At 45.1% G+C, this 24,183-nt stretch overlaps 1 protein-coding gene across 1 annotated transcript in view; it reads right to left on the bottom strand.

The window, feature by feature from the left end:
• The window catches only part of NFE2L2 (NFE2 like bZIP transcription factor 2), a 36,833-nt gene extending 13,630 nt beyond the window's left edge, over nt 1–23,203 (bottom strand). The window contains 1 exon segment of the mRNA XM_017868295.1: nt 22,631–23,203. Within this exon segment, the coding sequence (XP_017723784.1) occupies nt 22,631–22,675 (45 nt within the window). The 5' untranslated portion in view covers nt 22,676–23,203.
• Between the last annotated feature and the right edge of the window lie 980 nt (nt 23,204–24,183).

The raw sequence follows: 24,183 nt of genomic DNA, 5'->3' as shown, positions 1-24,183 counted from the left end.
GATCTCCACCTTGAGGTCAAACAGCTTTGCTGCCCATGCTGGTGTACCTTCCTCCTCCAAGGGAGTCCCCCATGAGGATGGGCACACATACTCTAGCACATTCACACCGTAGGGCTTCTACAGAGACTTCTGCCACTTCTAAACTCCCCAGGTGATCCTTGACCCTCTCTTTTGGTCCTGCATTTGTAAAGATAAATTATTAGTTCAATCCTTGGGGTCCTTTTCAGATTTTTTTTTTTAAAGAGATAAGAGTCTTGCTCTGTGGCCCAGGCTGGAGTGCAGTGGCACCTTCCTAGCTCACTGTAGCTTCTAATTCCTAGGCTCAAGTGATCCTCCCACCTTGGCCTCCCAAGTAGCATGCATCACCATGCCTGGTTAATCTTTAGTTTTTGTAGAGATGGTTCTTGCTATGTTGCTCATGCTGGTCTCAAATTCTTGGCCCCAACTGATCCTCCTGCCTTGGTCTCCCAAAGTGCTGAGATTACAGGCATGGACCACTGTGCCTGGGTCAATTTTCAGATGTAACTACCTACAAATAGCTAAAAGTAATAAGTCAGTACAGTCAGTCATCCAGGTTTGGGGGCGAAGTAAGTACTAAATGCCATTTATTGCTGCTAGCCAGAGACCGTGTGTGCTGGTGGTATGAATTTTAGATACATTTTATTAACAATATTATTATACGTATAAAACACTTAGCTTAAAAAAAAATAGATCTTTGCTGGGTGCCATGGCTCACACCTGTAATCCCAGCACTTTGGGAGGCTGAGACAGGTGGATCACAAAGTCAGAAGATAAGACCATCCTAGCTAACACAGTGAAACCCTGTCTCTACTAAAAACACAAAAAAATTAGCCGGGCGTGGTGGCACACACCTGTAGTCCCAGCTACTCGGGAGGCTGAGGCAGGAGAATCGCTTGAACCAGGGAGGCAGAGGTTGCAGTTAGCCAAGATCACACCATTGCACTCCAGCCTGGGTGACAAGGGCAAAACTGTCTCAAAAAAAAAAGAAAAAGTTAAAACTTCTAGAATGGTGGTGGTTATAAAGGTGGTGGTCAAGATCAAGAAGATTAGTGTAAATACCCTAAATGGATCACTAATCCATCTAACCATCTAATACCACTCCTCAGGTGCTAGGGATACAAAGATGAGTAAGAGACAGTCTCTGATCTGAGTTATGAGACAAAGTGATGAGAAGCAAGTAGAAGCCCAGGCAGCATGGAGGAGATGCCACTAAATCTGCACAGAAAGACCTCACAGAGGAGGTAACAACTGCCATAAAGTGTATAACTGGCCTACTGTGTGAATATCCTTCCAATAAACAAGGGTTAAATCTATTTTCCAAAGGCCCAGCCCAAGGGCATTTGAAAGCAAAGGAGGCTATGGAGGTGGCAAGAACACACAAAAAGTAAATACATCTCGGCTGGGTGCAGTGGCTCACGCCTGAAATCCCAGCACTTTGGGAGGCCAAGGCGGGCGGATCACGAGGTCAGGAGATCGAGACCATCCTGGCTAACACGGTGAAACCCTGTCTCTACTAAAAATACAAAAAATTAGCCAGGCGTGGTAGCAGGCATCTGTGTCCCAGCTACTCGGGAGGCTGAGGCAGGAGAATGATGTGAACCTGGGAGGTGGAGCTTGCAGCGAGGCAAGATTGCGCCACTGCACTCCAGCCAGAGCGACAGAGTGAGACACCGTCTCAAAAAAAAAAAAAAAGTAAATACATCTCCATTCTCTTTATACATCCTTCGTCTCCCTTCTTGGTGGTGGCAATGTTTTCCCTCATGTCCCCTCCAGAGGCTCTGAGTCTCTAGCTCAAGGAAAATTCTCATACGTAAAGAGACTTCCTCCTCCTGTTTTGACTTTTCAGTTAGTATGACTCATCCATCTCAGCCAAGATGGGAATTACTGTTAATGCCACACTGTCACGGAATGCTACAACTGGAAGGGACCACAGGAATCACCCAGAGAGCCCCTCTCATTTTGCAAATAAGAGAACAGGTCTAAAGGGTGAGATCATTTGTGCAGGGTCAGAGGTCAAAGGATTAGCAAACTACTAAGGGTCTACTTTTCTAATTTTACAACTCTTGCCAAGTTATTTGGCAGAGGGAAAAGATCTTTGCTTCACCTTAATTCTTTTTTAATTAGCATCTCTTGCTCTAGCGTGCTGGTCTCACAGGTACCTAACAGCTTCTGTTACACCTGGTGTTTGCATACTTCATGGTTTACAGGAGTGTTCATGGGCGTTATCTCATTTGAGCCTCACTACAGTAGCATGAGGGAGGTGGGCCAGGTATTGTAATCTTTTTCTTTTTTTTTGAGACAGAGTCTCGCTCTGTTGCCTAGGCTGGAGTGCAGTGGCACAATCTCAGCTCACTGCAACTTCCACCTCCTGGGTTCAAGTGATTCTCCTGCCTCAGCCTCCCAAGTAGCTGGGATTACAGGCGCCTGCCACCACACCTGGCTAATTTTTGTATTTTAGTAGAGATGGGGTTTTGCCATGTTGGCCAAGCTGGTCTCGAACTCCTGACCTCAGGTGATCTGCCCGCCTCGGCCTCCCAAAGTGCTGGGATTACAGGCGTGAGCCACTGCATCCGGCCTGTAATATTCATTTCTAGATGAACACGTTGAGGCTTCGGGGATTAAGCAACCTGCCACAAATCACATATTTGGCAAGTAGCAGAGGCAGGACTCCAACCAGACCTTCTGACCTTGAGCCTGGGAAGCTCGTCCACAGCTCCTTGGTGTTCATGCCACAACAGACACATTCTGGAAACCACTTTAGCCCCGTGCCTTCTCCCTAGGCGGGAAACTAAGAGTTGAAGGTCTGCCTTCTGGACACTCAGACTTGCCTGCCCCATACAACTTAACAGGCAAATCAGGCCAACTTACTTGCCTGAAGAGAGCTTAGCATTGCAATCAGGACAGTTCACTTGCATACGGAGAGTTTCGCACTGAAATCAATCTTCCCATAAAGCCAGTAATTACCCCATACTTGGTATGTCTTACAAGGTTTTCTTACTAGGGCCTGACTAAACTCGTCTAGGGCATGACAATGGCTTTTAAAAATAGATACCAGGTGTACGTGGTATAAAATTTATCTCCCAGTTACCCTCCTCCAAGGCAATCACTAGTATCAATTTTTTTTCTGTTTTCTTAGGAAGCCATTAAATACACACAATTGCAAAGTATCCCACACTCATTTAACATATTTTGGAGATGGTTCTACATCAGGGCATAGAGTTGTGAGTTGTCCTTTTTTTTTTTTTCCTTTCTTTCTAAGATAGGGTCTTGTTCTGTTGCCCAGGCTGGAGTGCAGTGGTACAATCACAGCTCGCTGCAGCCTCGACCTCCTGGGCTCAAGCAATCTTCCCACCTCAGCCTCCTGAATAGCTAAGATTAACAGGCATGTGCCACTATGCCTGGCTAATATTTTACTTTTTTTTTTTGTAGAGACAGGGTCTCACTGTGTTGCCCAGGCTGGTCTCAAGCAGTCCTCTGGCTTCAGCCTCCCAAAGTGCTGGGATTACAGGCGTGAGCCACTGCACCCAGACTTTGTCTCACTATTTTTAATGACTGGACATTACTTCATTACACAGGTGTACTAAATCAGTATTACTTAATAACATAATTAATCTCCCATCTGACTTTTGTTTCTTTTTGCCATTACAAATATTGCTATAATGAATATCCTTGTATATAAATCATTTCATACATGTGTGAGGGTATCTGTAAGATAAATACTTAAAAGTGGAGTTGCTGGGTCAAAGAGTATATACTGCCAAATAGCCCTACAAAGAGGTTGTACCTTTTACACTCACACCAGCAGTGTGAGCATGCATTTCCCGCCTTTCCCAACTCTTGTGTCCTTCACATCTTGTATCATATTGGCACACGGTACCGACTCAATAAATACGTATAAACTGCTTATACAAGGCCTCCTACTTTAATTCCAGGATGATTTCAAAATCGGGCCCTTCCCACTATCTTTTAACAATAAAATTGAGACCAAAGAAAGGAATAAAGGCTGGGTGCCGTGGCTCAAGCCTGTAATCCCAGCACTTTGGGAGGCCGTGGCAGGTGGATCACAAGCTCAGGAGTTCAAGACCAGCCTTGCCAACATGGTGAAACCCTGTCTCTACTAAAAATACAAAAAATTAGCCGGGCATGGTGGCGGAAGCCTATAATCTTAAGGCAAGAGAATTGCTTAAATCCAGGAGACGGAGGTTGTGGTGACCCGAGATTGTGCCAAGCCAAGATGGCGCCAAGCCATTGCACTCCAGCCTGGGCACCAAAAGCGAAACTCTGCCCCACCCCACAAAAAAAAGAAAAAGGAATCAACTTCCACTCCAGAAGTATCAGCCAGCAAACAGCATTTCTTTAACCACTGGTGTGTGCCTAGCCATGCTCCAGCCAAGCTAATTTTCATTTGTGCCTTTGGTACTCGCAACACATTTTGTAGGGGCAAGGAATGCAGAGGCTGGGATACCCACAGATAAGACCGAGGTTGGGCAAAGTCTCAGGTACACTCAAATGTAACCGGCAAAATCAGCAAGCTCGGCCTTTCTAATAGACAAGGCAGACTTGAAAAACCAAGTCCAGCCAGGTTGACCCATTTACTGGCTCCTTAAAGACCAGGAAAAGGCTTTCTTTCTAAAGATGTATCACTCAGGAACAGGTGTTTACTGGCAATTAAACTACATTTAGAACAACCAACTGACTAAGGAGAGCTGACAGTGATCATGGAGACCGCAGTTCAAACTCCAGGTTTATAAATGAGGATCCTGAGGCCTGAGATGCTAAATGGGCAACTGGCCCCAGGTCTCACCTAACTGAGCAGAATCCAGGGGTGGTTGGTTGTCACCTGGTCAACCTAACACAAATTAGATTTCAAGCTAGACTTTCCTATTGCGATTTCTGTTACTTAAAAATTCATTAAATATTAGGAATTACTTTGAAAACTGACCCTTAGAGAACTGTTGTGTGCTATTCAAGTCTGTAACCAAATTAATGGCCTATGAAATTCTGCTATGAGAAAATTGCCCAATGTCTGACCTGTACTGTTTTTTTCTTTTTCTTCTTTTTTTTTTTTTTGAGATGGAGTTTCGCTCTTGTTGCTCAGGCTGGAGTACAATGGCATGATCTCAGCTCACCGCAACCGCTGCCTCCCGGGTTCAAGCAATTATCTTGCCTCAGCCTCCTGAGTAGCTCGGATTACAAGCGTGCGCCACCACGCCTGGCCACGTTTGCATTTTTAGTAGAGACGGGGTTTCTCCATGTTGGTCAGGCTGGTCTCGAACTCCTCACCTCAGGTGATCCGCCTGCTTCGGCCTCCCAAAGTGCTGGGATTATAGGCATGAGCCATTGCCCCTGGCCCCTGTACTCCTTATTTTTTAGAGGACTTTTCTTCTCCAACCCGCAAGCTCTGAATATTGTGTGGTTCTCTAAGACTGTGCCTTTGCTCAAGACTATAGGAATAAGAGCCTCCCAGTTCTCAGCCCTTTCAGGCAGATCATCTCCCCTGCCCAGCCTCTAGCATTACATTATCAAGTGCAAACCTGTCTCAAAATTAGTGTGGGCCCCTAAAAACGGCCAAAACAGACATGGTGGCTCACACCTGTTATCCCAGCACTTTGGGGGACCAAGGTAGGAGGACCACTTGAGCCCAGGAGTTTTGGTATCAGCCTGGCCAACATGGAAGACGCTACAAAAGAGAGAAAAAAAAAAATTAGCCAGGCGTGGTGGTGCGTACCTGTGGCTCTGGCTACTCCGGAGATTAAGGCATGAGGATCCTGGAGCCCAGTAGGCTGAGGCTGCAGTGAGCCGTGTTTCTGCCACTGTATTACAGCCTAGGCAACAGAGCAAGACCCAGGCTCCATAAATAAGTAAATAAATGAATAAATAAGGCATTTTCTTCACTCTGGATCTGGTAGAAGTTCTCTGCAGCTCTGATGTCTGCTATGTTTCCAAGTGAAAACAGGATCCAACGGAAAGGCTATAAAGCCACTGGATCCAGTCCCCATCTGGGAGGAGGTCAATCATTTTATGGTAGCCTCTGGCCTTGGTCTTATCACTTGCAAAAGGTTGGAGCTGAGTGAGGTGACCCCTAAGATCCCTTCCTCTAAATACCTCTGATTCTATGAAGTCCAAATGTAAGTCTGAAAATAATGATTTTTTTAAAAAAATAGGCTACTTCCAGCTAAAGCAGCACTAATAGAAATATAATGCAATCCACATGGGTAATTTTAAATTTTTTAGTATCCTAGCCTCACCAACAAAAAAAGAAACAAGTGAATTTAATTTTAACAATATATTTATTTAACCCAATATATCCAAAATTATTTTAACATGCAACCAAAATAAGAAAATTATTAACGAGGTGACAAAACATAATACACACTACAAGAAATCTTACCCAACATGGTAACACAAAATGTAGTCTTACCAAAACTACAAGGTATATTTAACAGAAAAATATTTTATACTACTTCTGTTTTAAAATTTAAATCAAAATTTAATGAAATTAAAAATTCAGTTCCTTGGTTGCATGAGCCAAATTTCAAGCGCGAGGGGCAGTGTAGAGTAAACCTACAATGTGGCCCTCCACACTCCTCAGGGGTGAGTTCGCCTGAACCAAACTCTTCTGTTTTGCAAATTACTTTCTAAAGATACACTGAAATCAATGGGAAAATTCACTCTTCCAAAATACCCGAGACAGTATTTGTACTGTTAGCAATTATTTGTAAAAGCTACCTCAAAAACCTGAAAGAGCTGGTGTGAATCTGAATTACTAGGAGGGCTCATGATGGCTAAACGCATCATTTTGATGTTATTCAACAATGTTATGGTGCAGACGGTACTCAACTACCATGATTATTGCAAAGGTCATCTGAAGAATGGATAGAAGTGAGGGGCTTTAGGTGCTGGGAGAGTACTACCTGTTCCAACTAAGGATATATATTAACCTTGAGTTCAGAAATTGTATTTCAACTGCTTTCACATGTATGAACCCACTAAATAATTATGTTGGAGCAGTGGTTACCTGGTAAGCCTTCATATTAAGATCTGAGAATGAAAGATCACAGTGTCAAGATTCTAAGCCCAGCTAAAGACAAGTATGATATAGTCTAACTAGGAACACAATGGCCACCATTTATCTTGTACTTTCTATGTACTCAACACTCTTCCAACCACTTGTCCCCGTGACTTCCTTCACACGCACACCAATCCACCCAGGTGGATAGTCGTATGATCATTGCCATTTTGGAGTAAGGAAACAGAAACAAGAGAGGTTAAGTACTTTTGCCTGAAGACACCCCCCCATCTGATAAATGGTGACAGTGAGATCCAACTCAGGGTTATCTTAAAGAACCAGAGTTCCTATCCACTCTAGGCTTCCTCAGGGAGGCTGCACAGTGCAATGGGCTTAGGAAGCCAGGTGGGTGCCAGGTGGGGTCTCTGCTGCTACCTAGCTGTGTGGGCAACTGTGACCTAGCCACCGAACCTCCCTGTGCTGTTCCTGCAATGGAAGGCCAAGATGATACCAGCCCTTATGGAAAGTTTTCCATATGAAAAACAAAGTATGCAAATGCCCCTTAAAAATATCGGACAACCCAAGGATGAGGTATTAGTACTATTAATAAATTCAGCTCCTGTTGCAAATGCCAAATGACCATGAGAAGCACCTACATTTTAGGGTTCTGGGTCCAACCAGTATATAAAAAAATAGAAGATGAGGCCATTGCTTGTTTATGTATCAGCTATGCATGGCAACAACAAAGGTAGTAAAAATGTAAAACAGTCGGCTGTCATCTCCCTTAAGGGTCTTAGATTTTCTTTCCCTTCACAGCTCTGGCCAAATTTAATTAGGGGTAGTTATTACAAAAGATGTATCTTAGGCCGGGCGCGGTGGCTCAAGCCTGTAATCCCAGCACTTTGGGAGGCCGAGATGGGCGGATCACGAGGTCAGGAGATCGAGACCATCCTGGCTAACACGGTGAAACCCCGTCTCTACTAAAAAAAAAAATACAAAACTAGCCGGGCGAGGTGGCGGGCGCCTGTAGTCCCAGCTCCTCGGGAGGCTGAGGCAGGAGAATGGCGTAAACCCGGGAGGCGGAGCTTGCAGTGAGCTGAGATCCGGCCATTGCACTCCAGTCCGGGCGACAGAGCGAGACTCCGCCTCAAAAAAAAAAAAAAAAGTATCTTAAAGCCTTTAAAGGGTTACGAGGATGGCAAAAGGACAAGGCCACCCAGGCCAGCTCAGTTCATGTTTAGATTCAGCCTTCCACTGATGCACTCCCACTCTCTATAAACTCTCTCTGTCCCTAGACCTGTGGACACTGGGTTTCTAGGCCTAGAACCTCAGAGTTAAGAAATGCTGCCACAAGTGAAGGACTGAGTCTGGAAAGGAATCCTATGAGATGGTTTAACAATCCCCGTAAGTACAAGAAATCCAGCAGACAGGCTGGAGGGTCTTCCAGGGAAGCCAGGGCAGCGTGTGGGGCCTCTGCCGTTCTAGGGCACACACCAGGCCTTGCTATGGGTTGGTTTTCTGTTTCAGAAGACCTCGGTCTCCACAACAACCACGCCCTCACACAAGGCCAAGAAGACCAAGGAGAATGAGAGGATTACAGCAAACAGCAAAAAAGGGCATGAGTGTTTACAGTGGAATTCAAGGAGGGATTTTTGCCAGGCGCGGTGGCTCACGCCTGTAATCCCAGCACTTTGGGAGGCTGAGGTGGGCAGATCACGAGGGCAGGAGTTCCAGACCATCCTGGCTAACACGGTGAAACTCCTTCTCCACTAAAAATACAAAAAATTAGTCAGGCGTGGTGGCATGTGCCTGCAGTCCCAGCTCCTTGGGATGCTGAGGCAAGAGAATAGTGTGAACCTGGGAGGCGGAGCTTGCAGTGAGCCAAGCTCACACCACTGCACTCCAGCCTGGGTGACAGAGCGAGACTCTGTCTCAAAAAAAAAAAAAAAAAAAAGAGGGATTTTTTTTTCAAGAAATGGAATGATGATAATGATCATAGCCACCATTTGCTGAAGGTATGCCATGTGCTATTTCCTGTGCCCAGTTCACTTAGTTAATTCTAGGAAGATGATCTCACAGTAACATCAATCTAAAGATGATGAAACGGAAGCACACCCTATTGTAAAATCTAATGACATAACCTCTTTTTGCCTCAGTTCTTCACCTATAAAACAGGGAGAATGCTCCTCACCTCAAGGGGTGTAGTAAGGATTGCGAATGGCAGAAGAGTTTGTCAGAGCACTTTGTACTGTGCCCAGTGTTGCAGAGTCCAACAGACACAGCTGTTGTTAACAGCATTGCTAGACGTCCACGTCTGTCTGCTTGGAGCTCACAGGAAAAGCTCATAGGAGACAAAAGAGAGGAAATTGTTTTTTTCTTTTCTTGGGCAAATATTGCTAATCATTGTAATTGGAAGTCAAGGATCAGACTGTTAGAATTTACTGAAAATAGTAAATCAATCTTAGAGAAGGGCAAAAAGAGAGACACTCTCTGTGCCACCTTAAGGAAGAAAGGAATCCATTCTTTAAGCAAAATGGCAACTTCTGGCTAATTTTTCCTCTCCTTTCATCCATGACCACACTGGTGGATGAGTGTCTGTTAAAGCACAGGAACAGCAGAGCATGCAAGCTTGAGCACAATCCACTTCCCTCCTTAAAAAAGGAGGCTCCAAGAAGTTCTTTTTACATGTTTAGCAAGGATACAATTTAGTTACAGTGACAGATCCTCAATATGTGTGCTGATGCCAAACCAACTAAGCCGTCACAACAATGCTCAGACCTACACCTTGGCAGGAGCCTGCTCACACCTCCCTGCCTCCAACCTGTCCATCTTTCAATTTACCTGCCACAACTTCCTATCCACATCCAGTTTACGTGCCTTGCGCTTTCCAGAACCTTCTTCCATGGTTTCCAGATGCCCTGTACAAACTTGAAACACTGCACATGAGCACTGAAGACCCTCTATGGCAACCCCCAAGTTAGCCTTGTCACCCCCACTGGCCCAATATTCTGTCATAGTCCAGCTCATACCTGCGCCATTGCTTGAGCTTCCAGCTGAAGCCTGAACCAAACAAAATCTACCGGCTTAAAAGAAAAGTCTAATTAAAATGCTAGTTCTTCCAGGATATCCTCTCTGAGCACCCCTGTTAGAAGTCATATTTTCTCATCTGCACTGTCACAGCCTTGTCATGTATCACAGACTAGTTTATATAAAATATCAAGTTCCTAGAGGGTAGTTATTGGACTTACCCTCACACTGACTGAGCAACTATTAAGTAAGCACCAGGCATGGCGCTAGACATTAGAACTACACAAAAGATTAAAATACAGTCTTTACTTAGAAGAACTCATACCCTAAGCAGAGGAAACAGAGAGGAGCAATTTGAAAAACAAATGTCCCTCAAGGGGGATATGTACTGCATTATCTTGGAAGATTAAAACAGCTTCATGCCCTGAAAGTTTCCTAGGGTGTATATATACCTAATAAATATTTGTGGAATGAGTAAGTGTATATTATTTAGACTCACAATTCAGTATTTTCATTGTCTACCTAAGATATATAGGGTTAGAGTTCAAATTACTTAAGTAACAAAGATACCATGTTTTATATCATATATGACCCAACTATTAGTCATAGAAAAATTATTTAACATCATTCCCATTATCAATACTTCTAAATTATTTCTTGGATATGCTACTGGAAATAAAGTGTGATATCTTAAGAACTATTAACACACACCCCTTCAAATAAACAATAAAATAGATTGTAAGAGAACAAACGTGATAATATCTTCAAATATCCTTTAAAGAATTTTGCAATGTGGACGATATAACAATCAATCGATTAATTGCTGATTAAGTGAATTTTCTTAGTGGACTCTAGTTACTTCCCTCAGGCTGATGGTCAGAAAAAGGATGAGAAGTGGGCAAACTTACTTCCCCCTTTACTCTCTTACCTCAGTATTCAGACTTCTTCAAAAGTGCCTAGCAGAAAAGGTGGTTAAGCCCCAGAGAGATATGACCTATATGATTTTAACTTTATCTCCTTGAAAATTAAAATAATAACAATGTTTAGTTTATCCTTTTGTTACCAATTCCTTGCAGTCGTAGGTTTGAGAAATGGCAAACTTCAGCAGTAACAATACTATATCAAATGTTGCTCTGCGTGAAGAGATCTGGACAAGCCACTCTACCTGAGTAAATAAAATATACCCAGAATCGGCCGGGCGCGGTGGCTCAAGCCTGTAATCCCAGCACTTTGGGAGGCCGAGGCGGGCGGATCACAAGGTCAGGAGATCGAGACCATCCTGGCTAACATGGTGAAACCCCGTCTCTACTAAAAAAATACAAAAAACTAGCCGGGCGAGGTGGCGGGCGCCTGTAGTCCCAGCTCCTCGGGAGGCTGAGGCAGGAGAATGGCGTGAACCCGGGGACGGAGCTTGCAGTGAGCTGAGATCTGGCCAGTGCACTCCAGCTTGGGTGACAGAGCGAGACTCCGTCTCAAAAAATATATATATATATATAACCAGAATCTACCTTTGTGGCGCTTTCATTATATTCCATGACCTCTGTCTCATCACCTGCTTCAGGTGAGGATAAAAGGTATAAACAGGGCCGGGCGCGGTGGCTCAAGCCTGTAATCCCAGCACTTTGGGAGGCCGAGATGGGCGGATCATGAGGTCAGGAGATCAAGACCATCCTGGCTAACATGGTGAAACCCCGTCTCTACTAAAATACAAAAAACTAGCCGGGCGACCTGGTGGGTGCCTGTAGTCCCAGCTACTCGGGAGGCTGAGGCAGGAGAATGGCATAAACCCGGGACGCGGAGCTTGCAGTGAGCTGAGATCCGGCCACTCCACTCCAGCCTGGGCGACAGAGCGAGACTCCGTCTCAAAAAAAAAAAAAAAAAAAAAGGTATAAACAGGCTGCCACTTGGGGAGATGGCAGGCTTCCCTACCAAAAACAAGGAAGTAGTATTCTGAGATTTCCTAAGAACAAGCAGCAATGTCCTGGCTTCAAATGGTCCCTAGAAGTCCATGCACCACCGTGGTTCCACTGGGGCGGGTGTATCACCCAGGAGCATTAGGAATTGTATGGAGGTGAGGTGGGGTGCTTTCTGCTTGTCACAACGATCCTGTAACGTGGAACAGGCCTCCGCTCCAAAGAGAAGTCCAGCCCATGCGTCAACAGCGCCCCCACTGGTCCACATGGAATGAGCTCCTTGAGTAGCGGCACTGTCCTGTCAATCTTTATAAAGGAGTCCCTCATCCTTTAGCAGCTGACAGAATGTCTGTAGGTCATCAGACAAAGCAAAAAGAAAGATGAGAGGGGAGGAGTAAAACAAGCAGAGAATAGGGATTATGGACAGTCAAAATCCCAGTTCTGCTACCTGCAAGCAGTGTGGTCCTGGCCAAATGACTTAACCTCTTTGAAAATGTTCATTTCTTTTCCCCTTTCTTCCCCATAATATTGCCAGTTCTATCTGTATTCAGATGACTTCTAACTCCAAAGGCTGGTTCTTTTCACACCATAGGAAGTGAGCTGGTAACATGAATCAAGATGAAAGACTAATTGTTTCCTCAGTCTCCATTATTGCACAATTTACAGTACAATTGTACTGTTATCAAGTGAACTTTGGAAACCTGTAGCACAGAGCAAGAGCTGCATGCTCCCGGGGCCCCAGACTTCCAAGAGTCCTGCAGGGGCAAAAGGGAGGGAGACGAATGAGTTTCTATCTAAGGGAGTCACGTCTACCCGCATCTTTCTGAGGAGGAGAGACTTTACTTTTCAGGATCAATGAGATATGAGGTTCCCCCAACTTTTCTTAAGATGCATTCCCCCTCCTTCCTGATCCTCCCACCAAGGGGTGGCCCCTGGATCACAATTTGGAAGTCACTACCCTAAGGATTTCACCAAACAGGCAGTGTGGTAAAGAAGTTTCTAACAGAGGGTGAAGTGCTGTCTCTGGAGGATAAGATACAACCTGCACCACAGGATGATTCTCATCCTTGGTCCTGGTCTCTGCTTGGGAACCAGCAGGAGAAGAACATGTGGGTTGGTGAGTGGGGGCACTGCAGCTGACACAAAGTAAACCAGCCCTGTTCCAGGCCATTAGGGTTGGTTTTTCTTTTTTTTATTGAGGCAGGATCTTACTCTGTTGCCTAGGCTAGAGTACAGTGGCATGATCATGGCTCACTGCACGTTCAAACTCCTGGGCTCAAGCCACCTTAGCCTCCCAAGTAGCTACAACTGCAGGTGTGCACCACCAGACCCGGCTAATTTTTTAATTTTTTGAGGAGACAGCGTCGCAATATGCTGCCCAGGCTCATCTCAAACTCCTGATCTCTAATGATCCTCCCACCTCGACTTCCCAAAGTGTTGGGATTACAGGTGTGAGCCACCACACCTGGCCTAGGGTTGTTTTTTCTATGTATATTCTCTGTGTCTCATTGAGAATCATCAAGAATAAAAATAACTTGAAAAATTGGCAAGTTTTCCTATTGCAAGTAAAAAACTCATTTTTTCCTTTAAGGAAAGTCACTACCAGCACTTTTAATAGTTAAAAATTTTTTTTCTTTTTGTGAAATATTCATGGTTCTTCAATACTCTCTAGATGCAACAGCAAGGCTCCCTGGCCCCAGTACTGCAAAACAAACAAACAAAAAAAAGTACAGGTCCTTAGTTAGCCCTCAAGCACCTGAACAAGAGGTATATAATTCCATCATGCATCATACCTCTGTGCCTGTTACCTTCACAAAAGGCAACAAAGAACTATACAAATTCTATATACCTTATATAGAGGTATATAGAAATTCTATACACCTTATCAGTGGGCCCACTACATACACAGTCAATACTGTCCTCATATTAAGGTCATTTCTTTCACACAGACATTGAAGGTACTAATCTACTCTGAATGTCCCCCACATTCCTGCAAAAAAAGTAAATAAATAAATAAGGAAAGGACATTGAATGAGAAAATTCAAGAAGTATATGCTGCATACAGCCTAAATCTTAACTGAAGTCCTTCTGTTTTGAGGTACATGAATCACATTATGTACATCATTCAATACGAAACTCCTAAGAACAAGTAAAATAACAGGATACCATTTTCTAAATCTTAAAGCAACGAACTACTGATGATTAGAATCAGAAAAGCATGCTTCCCAGAAAGGTGACAAATCCACCTCCCCCCTCCCAAAGGGGCAATGGTCAAAGACAAGACTGTAATTGGGCCTTGAGAGCTCTGCCTGGCAACCCTGGCTGTGGAGGCCACAGTGGACAGTTACCCACTCTCTTCTGGGCCTCTTCCCACCATCTGTGGGGTGGGTGTATAGGGCTGGGGCTAAGCCAGCTTCAGAAGCCCCCAACCACCATACCATCAAGTCTCTCAAGTGGGAACGCTGCGCTGTGGCACGGACACCCACACACAATTTGGCAACAGTTTGGCCCAGGTTCCAAATACATCAAGTTAGCCCCAGTTTCCAAATACATCAACCCAAAAGCCATTCAGGTAAACATAAGTGGGAGTCACTACAAAGTGGGACTTTATCAGGCAGATACAGAGAACCAAAAAATGAAGTTGCTAAAAGTTGCTGTAGAGATTTAAGTCTTTGTTTTTAATGGAGGAAGATAATGAGGCCCAGGAACACGGATTCCTAGAGTAAGATAGTGTTCCATCCTGGCCTCCAGGATGTCCAACACCTATCCCAAGCTTCTGAGCATTCTGTCCTCACTGGCTTCTCTCGGTGCTATTTCCAAATAATCTAGATTGCAAGTTATCACAGGCCACATTCCTGAAAAACCACGGAACAATCCTACTGACCCACTTCAGAGAAGCCCTTTCATAACAAAGTTACCCAAATCTTCTGGAGGGGTTTAATGAGCTCAGGTTATATATACTAAGTGAGTTTCGAACACTCGCCAGGCACCTTGAAACACAGTTCCTGAATGTAGGTGTTAAATGTAAGGCTGTGAAGGGCAGTGATCAAAGACAAAAGCACTTACTTTCATGATTTAAATAAGACCTCCTAACCAGATTTTCTAAATCACTATATACTTCAATGGGTACCAAGCATTGAGGTGGGTCTCCTAGGGCAGGGGTCCCCACCTGCTGGCTACAGACGGGTCAGTGGCCTGTTAGGAACCAGGCCGCAGAGCAGGAGGTGAGTTGTAGGCCAGCATTCCCACCTCCTGTCAGATTAGCAGCAGCAGATTATCAGAGAAGCCCGAACCCTGTTGTGAACTGAGCATCCAAGGGATGTAGGTTGCTGGCTCCTTAGGAGAATCTAATGCCTGATGATCTGAGGCGGAACAGTTTCATCCTGAAACCGTCCTCTACCTCCTTTTATGGAAAAACTGTCTTCCACAAAACCGGTCCCTGGTGCTAAAAAGGCTGCAGACTGCTGCCCTAGGGCACTGGCTCTCAAACCTGACTGCTCATTGGACTCCCCTCAGAACCTTAAAAAAATAGTGATGCCTGGGCCCCACCCCCAGAGATTTTGATCTGAGGGATATGGCCTGGGCATTAGTTTTTAAAATACTGATGGTGAGTCTAATATACAACAGTTTGAGAACCACTGCCATAAGAAACAAACGGAAATATAAAAAGTGGAAACAACTCAAATGATCATCAACTGGATAAATAAAATGTGGTATAGTCATACAATGGAATAGTATGCAGCCATAAAAGGAATGACGCTATTGATACAAGTTGCAACATTTTTAAACCTCGAAAACATTGCTGTAAAAGAAGCCAGCAACAGAAGGATAAATATTGTATGATTACATTTACATGCCATTCCATTTACAACATACGTCCGGAATAGGCAAATTCACAGATACAGAAAATAACTGAGTAGTTACCAGGGGCCAGGAGAGTTGAGAGGAAATGAGAAGTGACTGCTAATGGATATGGGGTTCCTTTTGAGGGTGTTGAAAATTGATTACAGTGATGGTTGCATAACCCTATGAATAAACCACTAAATTCATAGGGTTGCATAACCCTGAATTAGATTAAATGGGTGAATTGTATGGTATGTAAATTGTATCTTACTTTAAAATACATATATATCTATAAATTCTATGCACAGCTCTCAAGGAGCTATCTACTTAGAGAAAAAAAAGATAAATAAGCAAGACAAGTATCAAGAAAGATTTAAAATGCCATTAGAGAGGATCACCTCAGTAATACAGAAGGTAAAAACTATAAACTCAGAGGAGGCCTCAAAGCCAAAGTGATACATATTTTTCTTTTTTCTTTTTTTTGAGACAGAGTCTCGCTCTGTTGCCCAGGCTGGAGTACAGTGGCGCCATCTCGGCTCACTGCAAGCTCCGCCTCCCGGGTTCACACCATTCTCCTGCTTCAGCCTCCCGAGTAGCTGTGACTACAGGCGCCCGCCACCACGCCCGGCTAGTTTTTTGTATTTTAGTAGAGATGGGGTTTCACTGTGTTAGCCAGGATGGTCTCGATCTCCTGACCTCATGATCCGCCCACCTCAGCCTCCCAAAGTGCTGGGATTACAGGCGTGAGCCACCGCGCCCGGCCTATTTTTCTTTTCTTACTCATTTTTCTTCTCTGATTTGAAAAAGCAATAGAGTTCAGAGCTTGTCAGTGTACAACTGATAATACAGGCCCTAAAGTCTCACTTCTAACCTTATTTGGAATGGCTATTTAGCATTGACTTAGAATTTAAAATATATGTATATATTCAGAATATAGGCTGTTGATGGACTGTAATGACTCTCAAGAGTCAATTATCAACAGGGCCTTTGAAAGATGGACTTGGAGGCCTGGTGCAGTGGCTCACGCCTATAATCCCAGCACTTTCGGAGGCCAAGGCAGGCGGATCATCTGAGGTCAGGAGTTTGAGACCAGCCTGGCCAACACAGTGAAACTCCATCTCTACTAAAAATACAAAAATTAACCTGGTGTGGTGGCACACACTTGTAATCCCAGCTACTCGGGAGGCTGAGGCAGGAAAATCGCTTGAACTCAGGAGGCAGAGCTTGCAGTGAGCTGAGATTGTACCAACGTACTCTAGCCTAGGTGACCGAGTGAGACTCTGTCTCAAAAAAAAAAAAAAAAAGAAAGAAAGAAAGACGAACTTGGTGCTGTAAGTCCTACTTAATGCCCTGAACTTGTCTTTACTAGTACCAACAGTTTGAGCCAAATAAACTTACATGCTCAAATACACAAAAAAACTTTTAAACACCAGGACTTGCAACACACAGGTATTACAGTACATATGCCATAAAAACGAATGATTAAAAGTGCCTCCCCTACTCAAAGTTCTTAATATACTTAATAGTCATAGTTCAAAGTTATTATGGCAGAAGCTGACACACAGAAGGCTCCAACTTTAGGCAGTACAGGATTTTGTTTAACAGTCTTGTTTTCATGTCTGGGGTATAGTCTGGTATAAGAAAGCCATATATATTTCTCCAGCAGTTTCTGAATGTTAATATTTAATATTATACACTGGAACATATTTTTGCTTTCATTTACAGAAAACATACCATTAGCAATTGAATAAATCTTGGCCTATACTTTAAAGCCCTTTTAATAAATGTTGGGCTTATTAAAGCAGGGTGGCCGGGCACGGTGCTCAAGCTGTAATCCCACACTTTGAGGCCTGAGACGGCGGATCACGAGTCAGGAGATCGAGACCATCCTGGGCTAACACGGTGAAACCCTGTCTCTTACACTAAAAAAAAAAATAAAAAATCTAGCCGGGCAGGTGCGCGCCTGTAGTCCCAGCTACTGCGGAGGCGAGGCAGGAGAATGGTAAACCCGGGTAGTCGAGCTTGCAGTGAGCTGAGACTGGCCAACTGCACTCCCACCCGGGCGACAGAGCGAGACCTTCCGTCCAAAAATAAGAAATAAAACATAAATAAATAAATAAATAAATAAAAATAAAAGCAGGTAGCAGTGAAATTTCAATAGCTCCTAGAAATTAAATTATCAAAAAATAAACTCTGTTCTCTATGTATGGCAAACTGATAATGAATAAACATTTCTACAGTCAGAGATGAAGACAAGGAAGTTAAAAATGACATCTAGTAAACTCGTCCTCCTCTACCCTGGTGTGCAACATATTTCAGTCAACTTTCAGAAAGTGGCTGGACCAAGCACTTAAATGCCGTGAGGCTGACCTGGACTAACTTTTAGGCAAATCATCCATCAGATCCTATAAGTCCTGCAGCACACTTAATTCAGACAAATAAGACAATAATTCCAAAAACAACTTGTTTAACAATAAGGAGTAAGAAAGTGTTTAATTTTGAGATGTACTATTCTCAAAGACCCAAGTTAGCTTCAACTAGATAAGACTTGAGCCCTTATGCTTGCTATAGTTCAAAAGTGCCAAAACATGAGATTAGGGTTGAATTTGCGCCATCAGGTTTCTGCTAGCTGTTTTCTTGAGGCAGAGTTTCACTCTTGTTGCCCAGGCTGGAGTGCAATGGCACGATCTCGGCTCACCGCAACCTCTGCCTCCCAGGTTCAAGCAATTCTCCTGCCTCAGCCTCCCTAGTAGCTGGGATTATAGGCATGTGCCACCATGCCCAGCTAATTTTGTATTTTTAGTAGAGGCGGGGTTTCTCCATGTTGGTCAGGCAGGTCTCGAACTCCCGACCTCAGGTGATCCACCTGCCTCAGCCTCCCAAAGTGCTGGGATTATAGGCGTGAGCCACTGCGCCCGGCCTATCTGCTAGCTGTTTTCAACCCAAATTTTCCCCATTCTGCTCTTTCCTTCAACCTGGTTTAACCCTGTCCGTCACAGTCTTCACCATATTCTTACTACCAAACTTATTTTTGAGCACGACTTCAAAGCAAAAAGCGCCAATGGAACAGAAGAAATGTACCAACTAGCAAGGCGAACAAAGGCAAAGACTCCAGTAGCAAAGAGATTTAATTAAGAAAAAAGGGAAACAGTTCCTGAAAACTGTGAGGCAGAATCTTAGACATTGCCAAGACCCCAGGAATTTAAAAAACTTATTATATTAAGAAACAGGCTGGCGCAGTGGTTCACACCTGTAATCCCAACACTTTGGGAGGCCGCGGCGGGTGGATCACCTGAGGTCAGGAGTTCGAGACCAGCCCAGCCTGGCCAACATGGTGAAACCCTATCTCTACTAAAAATACAAAAAATTATCTGGGCGGTGGGTGCCTATAATCCCAGCTACTCGGGAGGCTGAAGCAGGAGAATCACTTGAACCCGGGAAGTGGAGGCTGCAGTGAGCCAAGATTAGGCCACTGCACTCCAGCCTGGGCAACAGAACAAGATTCCATCTCAAAACAAAACAAAACAAAACAAAAAAAACACTCCTGCCTCTCTAAATTGAACCCACCGAGGCCTCTGCGTCTTCCTGAAAAGGACCACAGTGGGTAATCCCATTGATGGGTTGTATTCACTCTCCCAGCATTTAACAAGGTCCACCTCCCCCAGTCGTACAGTGATTAAGTAAGTATCTTGCTAAATGGAAAAGCTGCAAACATCAATCTTTTACATTCCAGCCTCTCCTTCCCCCAGAATAGGCAAATCTCAACTTACTCACCTTTTGAAGTGTGAGCTTTTCTTCCTATTTAAAGTTTAAGGAGTTTTGGTAGTCTGGAAGTGGTGATTAGGAGCCCCCAGGAGTCAAACCTGTTTGACTGCTACCTTGGCCACTCAAAAGTTTGGTCACCTTAGCAGGCCTTGGCCTTTCTCTGTGCCTCTTTCCTAACCTAATGCCTGATCTAACTATTATCTCTGGTTTTCCCAACCTGGAAACCAGGGATAATAGTATTTCCCATGAGGTTACTGTAAAATTATGCATGTGAAGCAATTATGTTTGGACCCAGGGAAGTGCCCAGTAACTTATCTATTATTATCTTAGTGCCAAATTCTTCCTGCATACTGAAAAGATAACCCAGGTTCAAGGAACAGTTAAGGAGGAAATATTGACACAAAACCCCCTTTAAATGTCTTCAGTCAGGACAGAGGAAATTCCCAGAAAAAAAAAAAAATGTACTTGTTGTGTTCCTTTTTTTCACGCAGCTTTGTTAAACATGATTTATCCTCAATAAAACAAATTTTAAGAAAATGATGCATTTGGCTTTCAACTTTTCCTGGTAATCCTAAAGACAGAGTCGGTTTTCCCCCTAACATTGCTCATAAGAACCCAGGGCAAGAAAGAAAGATTTCAAAATGGCCCAAGTTATTTTTAATGCGGAAAGACTGATATGAGTTATGCATTTATCCTCCTACATGCTGCTTCCACAACCTCTCAAGAGATTTTCACATATCTAAAAGTCAAGTTGGTCTTTGCTTAACATTCATTCAGGAGATGAGAGGCCTGTCCTATTTTTCTTTTGTTTGACTTAAACATAATCTCATCAGTCTATTTCAATATCAACTTCATCCCTCATCCAGGAAAGTACTTTATCTCTCCAAGACACCCTTGAAAAGAGTAATGGATGATTCCTTCCACCTAATGGAGATACTGAATCTAAGGCTCTCCTTACTGCCCTGTTTATCAACATATCCTCTGCACAGAAGGTGAAAAACTACATCCTCCTACCACTTCACACCTGGAGAGTTTTTTTGACAAAAGATCAAGAAAATGTTTGACTCTGTTCAAATCTTTATGGATGACAACAATCTAATATGAATCATAAACGAAATCATTTCTAAATTTTCTTGTTCTTTTTCTCAGTTTTCAAATATGCAAATTGATATCTGATTACAAAGGTAGCAAAGCAGTTGTTTTTATCAAATGTAATTGAAAAATACACACTTAATGCAGTACATATGTTTTATGTATTTTGCACATGGAATGTTATATTACACAGCAAAGAAAGAAAATTTAATAGAGGGTTGTAGACAATACGGGAAATTAGAAAAACCAAAGTTCATTTTTATCATATATCCTTCGGTCAAACAAGCATTCCTATAGATAACTCTTGAACAGCAGCTATAAATAAATCGTAAAGTACAATTTACTTCTTCCCTAGTTGGAACCAGAAGAATATAATCCCAATGAAGATTGGGGAAAAGTTCAAGGCAACTTTAAAGGGGAAAAAAAAGGCACAATTAATACATTGTCTATAACTTAAAACTTTACAATGGATCTTTGGAATTAACCTAAGACTTTACATTTAACAGCATAAACGTATTTACCGTACATCAAGTACACGTTTCCTTGAATTCCAATTTTTTTGTAAAATTCATTTACAAAATAAATTAGAAATATAAATATCTACTTTTAAAGTTTCTACAAAGGATGAGCTGAAACTTCTTTTCACTTTTATAACAATTTACAGAAATTAGCATGTGTTTCGAAACGCAAGCATTCCACTCTCTGCCCCTGCAGAAGAGGGGCGACATGTTAAGAAACTGAGGCAAATTCTCAACTGAAAAGGAAAAATATATAAAGTACTCAAGGGAGAAATAACAGCTGAAAGCAAAAAATTATTAACAGACTAAAAGCAATAGAAATTCTATTCTACACTCGCAACTCTTACCCTTGACAGCACAGAAGAGAATATCCTGTCTTACACATTTTGGAATTGCAATTCTGAAACGCTAAATCCAAAGACAAAGCCGCTCTGGGGAAAATAACAATTGCGCAACAGATCAACAGCTCCAACTTGTCCCTTGGCCCTGGCGCGGCGAGGTTTGCACGCTATAAAGCAGGAAAGGGCCAACCGAGGGCTGCTGTGACGGCCAACAGACCGCTGTCACGGAGGCCAAAGCCACGCGCGCGGTGCGCGCCACTAGGGGGCACCGCGTCCGAACTAGACGCCCCGGGTGCCGCCGACTCCGGCCTCAGAGTCCGCTGCCCTCGCCCGCACTTTCCCGCGGCGTTGCGAGGGGCCAACTCCGGGTGCCCGGGCCCGAACCCCTCCCCGGCCGAGAAAGTGCGCAGGGCCTGGCTCAGCCGCCACACGTCGGGGCTTCTGAGCCCGCTGGGCACTTCAGGCGCTCCTCCCTCGTCCCGGGGCTGAGCTTTCAAGAAAGCTCAAGGCTGCCAGAGAGTGATCCGACAGATGGATGACTTCGCAAAGCAGCGCCCACAGACAGCCCAACCGGGTGAGCGCGCCGCAGCCCGCACACCCGGAGGTCTTGGGGCGCGGCGAAGGGGCTCTGGGTCCCAGCCCGAAGGCGACCTCAGTTCCCCCGAGAGTGGCCCCGTGACTAGGCACATTTTTGCCGGCTCCGAGGCGGGGAGCCGCGCAGCCCCGGAAGGGCCGGGCCGCGCCGCGCCGGCTCAGACGGCCAGCGTCCGCCCCCTCTTGCCCTGCCGCCCGCCGCGCCGCTCAAACTTAGGGGCTCCGAAGCCCAGCTCTGGGGACCGGGGACGCGGCTGGATTCGCCCACCACTGCCCACGCGCGCGGGCTCAGTCCCCAGACTTTCCCGCAACTTCCCACCCGTTCGCCCTCGGGCTCGTGGTCGGTCGGACCACCCGGCCGCGTCCCCGCTGCCCCTCCCCGCCCTGCCCCAGCGCAAGCGCGGCGGCTCCAGCCAGCGCTGCGGCTATCCCTCCCGGGCCGCGGTTCCCTAGCTCCCCCGCCCCCGTCCCGGCACCACCGCAGGGCCCAGAGGGCCGAGGCAGCACCTGCTGGGACGGGAGTCCCGGCGGCGGCACCTCCAAGTCCATCATGCTGAGCTGGGGACCGTGTGTTGGGGCTCCCCGACGGCGGCCCCCTTCCGGCTGCCAAGGCGCGGCGCGGACAGGGCGGCTCTGGTGGCGGCGTCGGTGGCTCCTCCGGGCTCCCCGGCACTCGCTGATCGGCGACACGCCGGCGGGCCCCTGCCCCGCTCCGCCTCCCGCCCCACAAGGGCGGGGCAAGAGCCTGGGCCCTTCCTTCCCCAGCCGGCCGCGCGGGTTGAGCTTCCGAAAATCCCCCACCCGCGCCTGGGCTGACGCAAGAAGCTCGCGGTCCGGGGGCGGGAAGGGACTGCCAGCTGGGGTCCCAGCAGGCGGGGGATCGAGAGGAGGCCTCAGTTAGCGCCCCGGTGCAGGCGTTCAGTTGCCCTCCCCCGCAAATAAGGGCAGCGCTCTCGCCCGCGAGATAAAGAGTTATTTGCGAAGGTCGCTAGAGTTCGGACGCTTTGAAACAGTTTAAACAGTTGGAACAAACACACCCGGAGCCCCGGAAAGGCGTTGGTGTAGGAGCTGCGCCTCCCTGATTTGGAGTTGCAGAACCTTGCCCTGCTTTTATCTCACTTTACCGCCCGAAAGTGGCGCCAGCCGGGGTAGGGGGCTAAAGGTTTGGACCCAGGCCGTGCCACTGCCAACTGCCCTCCCGCCCTTGCTCCCCTACCGGGCTGGGGCCAGTGGGCCCTGCCCAGGGGAGATGTGGACAGCGCCGGGAGCTCGTGTTCGCAGTCACCCTGAACGCTCTCCTCTGAACTCCCACGTGTCTCCGTCAAGGGCAAACGGAGAAGTCCCTTTAGGTCGGAGAGTGGTCAGTATTGCCTACCCAGAGCTGGGAGAAAAACGGGAACCGCAAGAGAACCTCTTCCCACTAAAGCACAGCCACCACGCCACAGATGGCGCCCTTCAACAGTGTGTAATACCACAACATGCTATGATCTTTTAATCTTTACAAATTTCTTTTTCACGTACTCACAAAATAGTACAAATTTTAAAAGTTACAAAACGTTTGTATAGTATTGGCTCATTTTATAAAAACATGTGCCTAGAAAAAAATTGAAGGATAGTTACCAATATATTAAATGCTGTGGAATCAATGATTTTATCTTTCTCCTTGCTACTTCCAAGTATGCTTTAAATCTGCAATGCGTATGTATTATGTCTTACATTAAAACAAGTATTTAAACATTAATTATTGCCCAGAGAAAACTTCAAGTATTTGAAACCAGTAATATTGTGAACTCTTATACGGGTTCAAAGAGGATAGATTAATGGTTTTGTTTTGTTTTTTTCTTTCCTCTTACGCATTTACAGTCTTCCTAACTCTTTAACAAGACTGGTTTTCAGTTTCTAGCTTCCTGGAATTATTCAAAACCAGGTGAAGTAGATAATACTGGCAGTGGTTTTACTATTTCATTCAAAAACCACACACACACACACACCCCTGACTACAGCGATCAACGCCCAAAAAACTGCAGAGCTTACTTTCTCTCTGTTGCATAATTTGACAC

This window comes from Rhinopithecus bieti, unplaced genomic scaffold (assembly GCF_001698545.2).
Source record: "Rhinopithecus bieti isolate Rb0 unplaced genomic scaffold, ASM169854v2 scaffold_3062, whole genome shotgun sequence".
Lineage (NCBI taxonomy): Eukaryota > Metazoa > Chordata > Mammalia > Primates > Cercopithecidae > Rhinopithecus > Rhinopithecus bieti.
The sequence above is the reverse complement of the archived record's forward strand: the minus strand, read 5'-3'. Positions and strand labels throughout refer to the sequence as shown.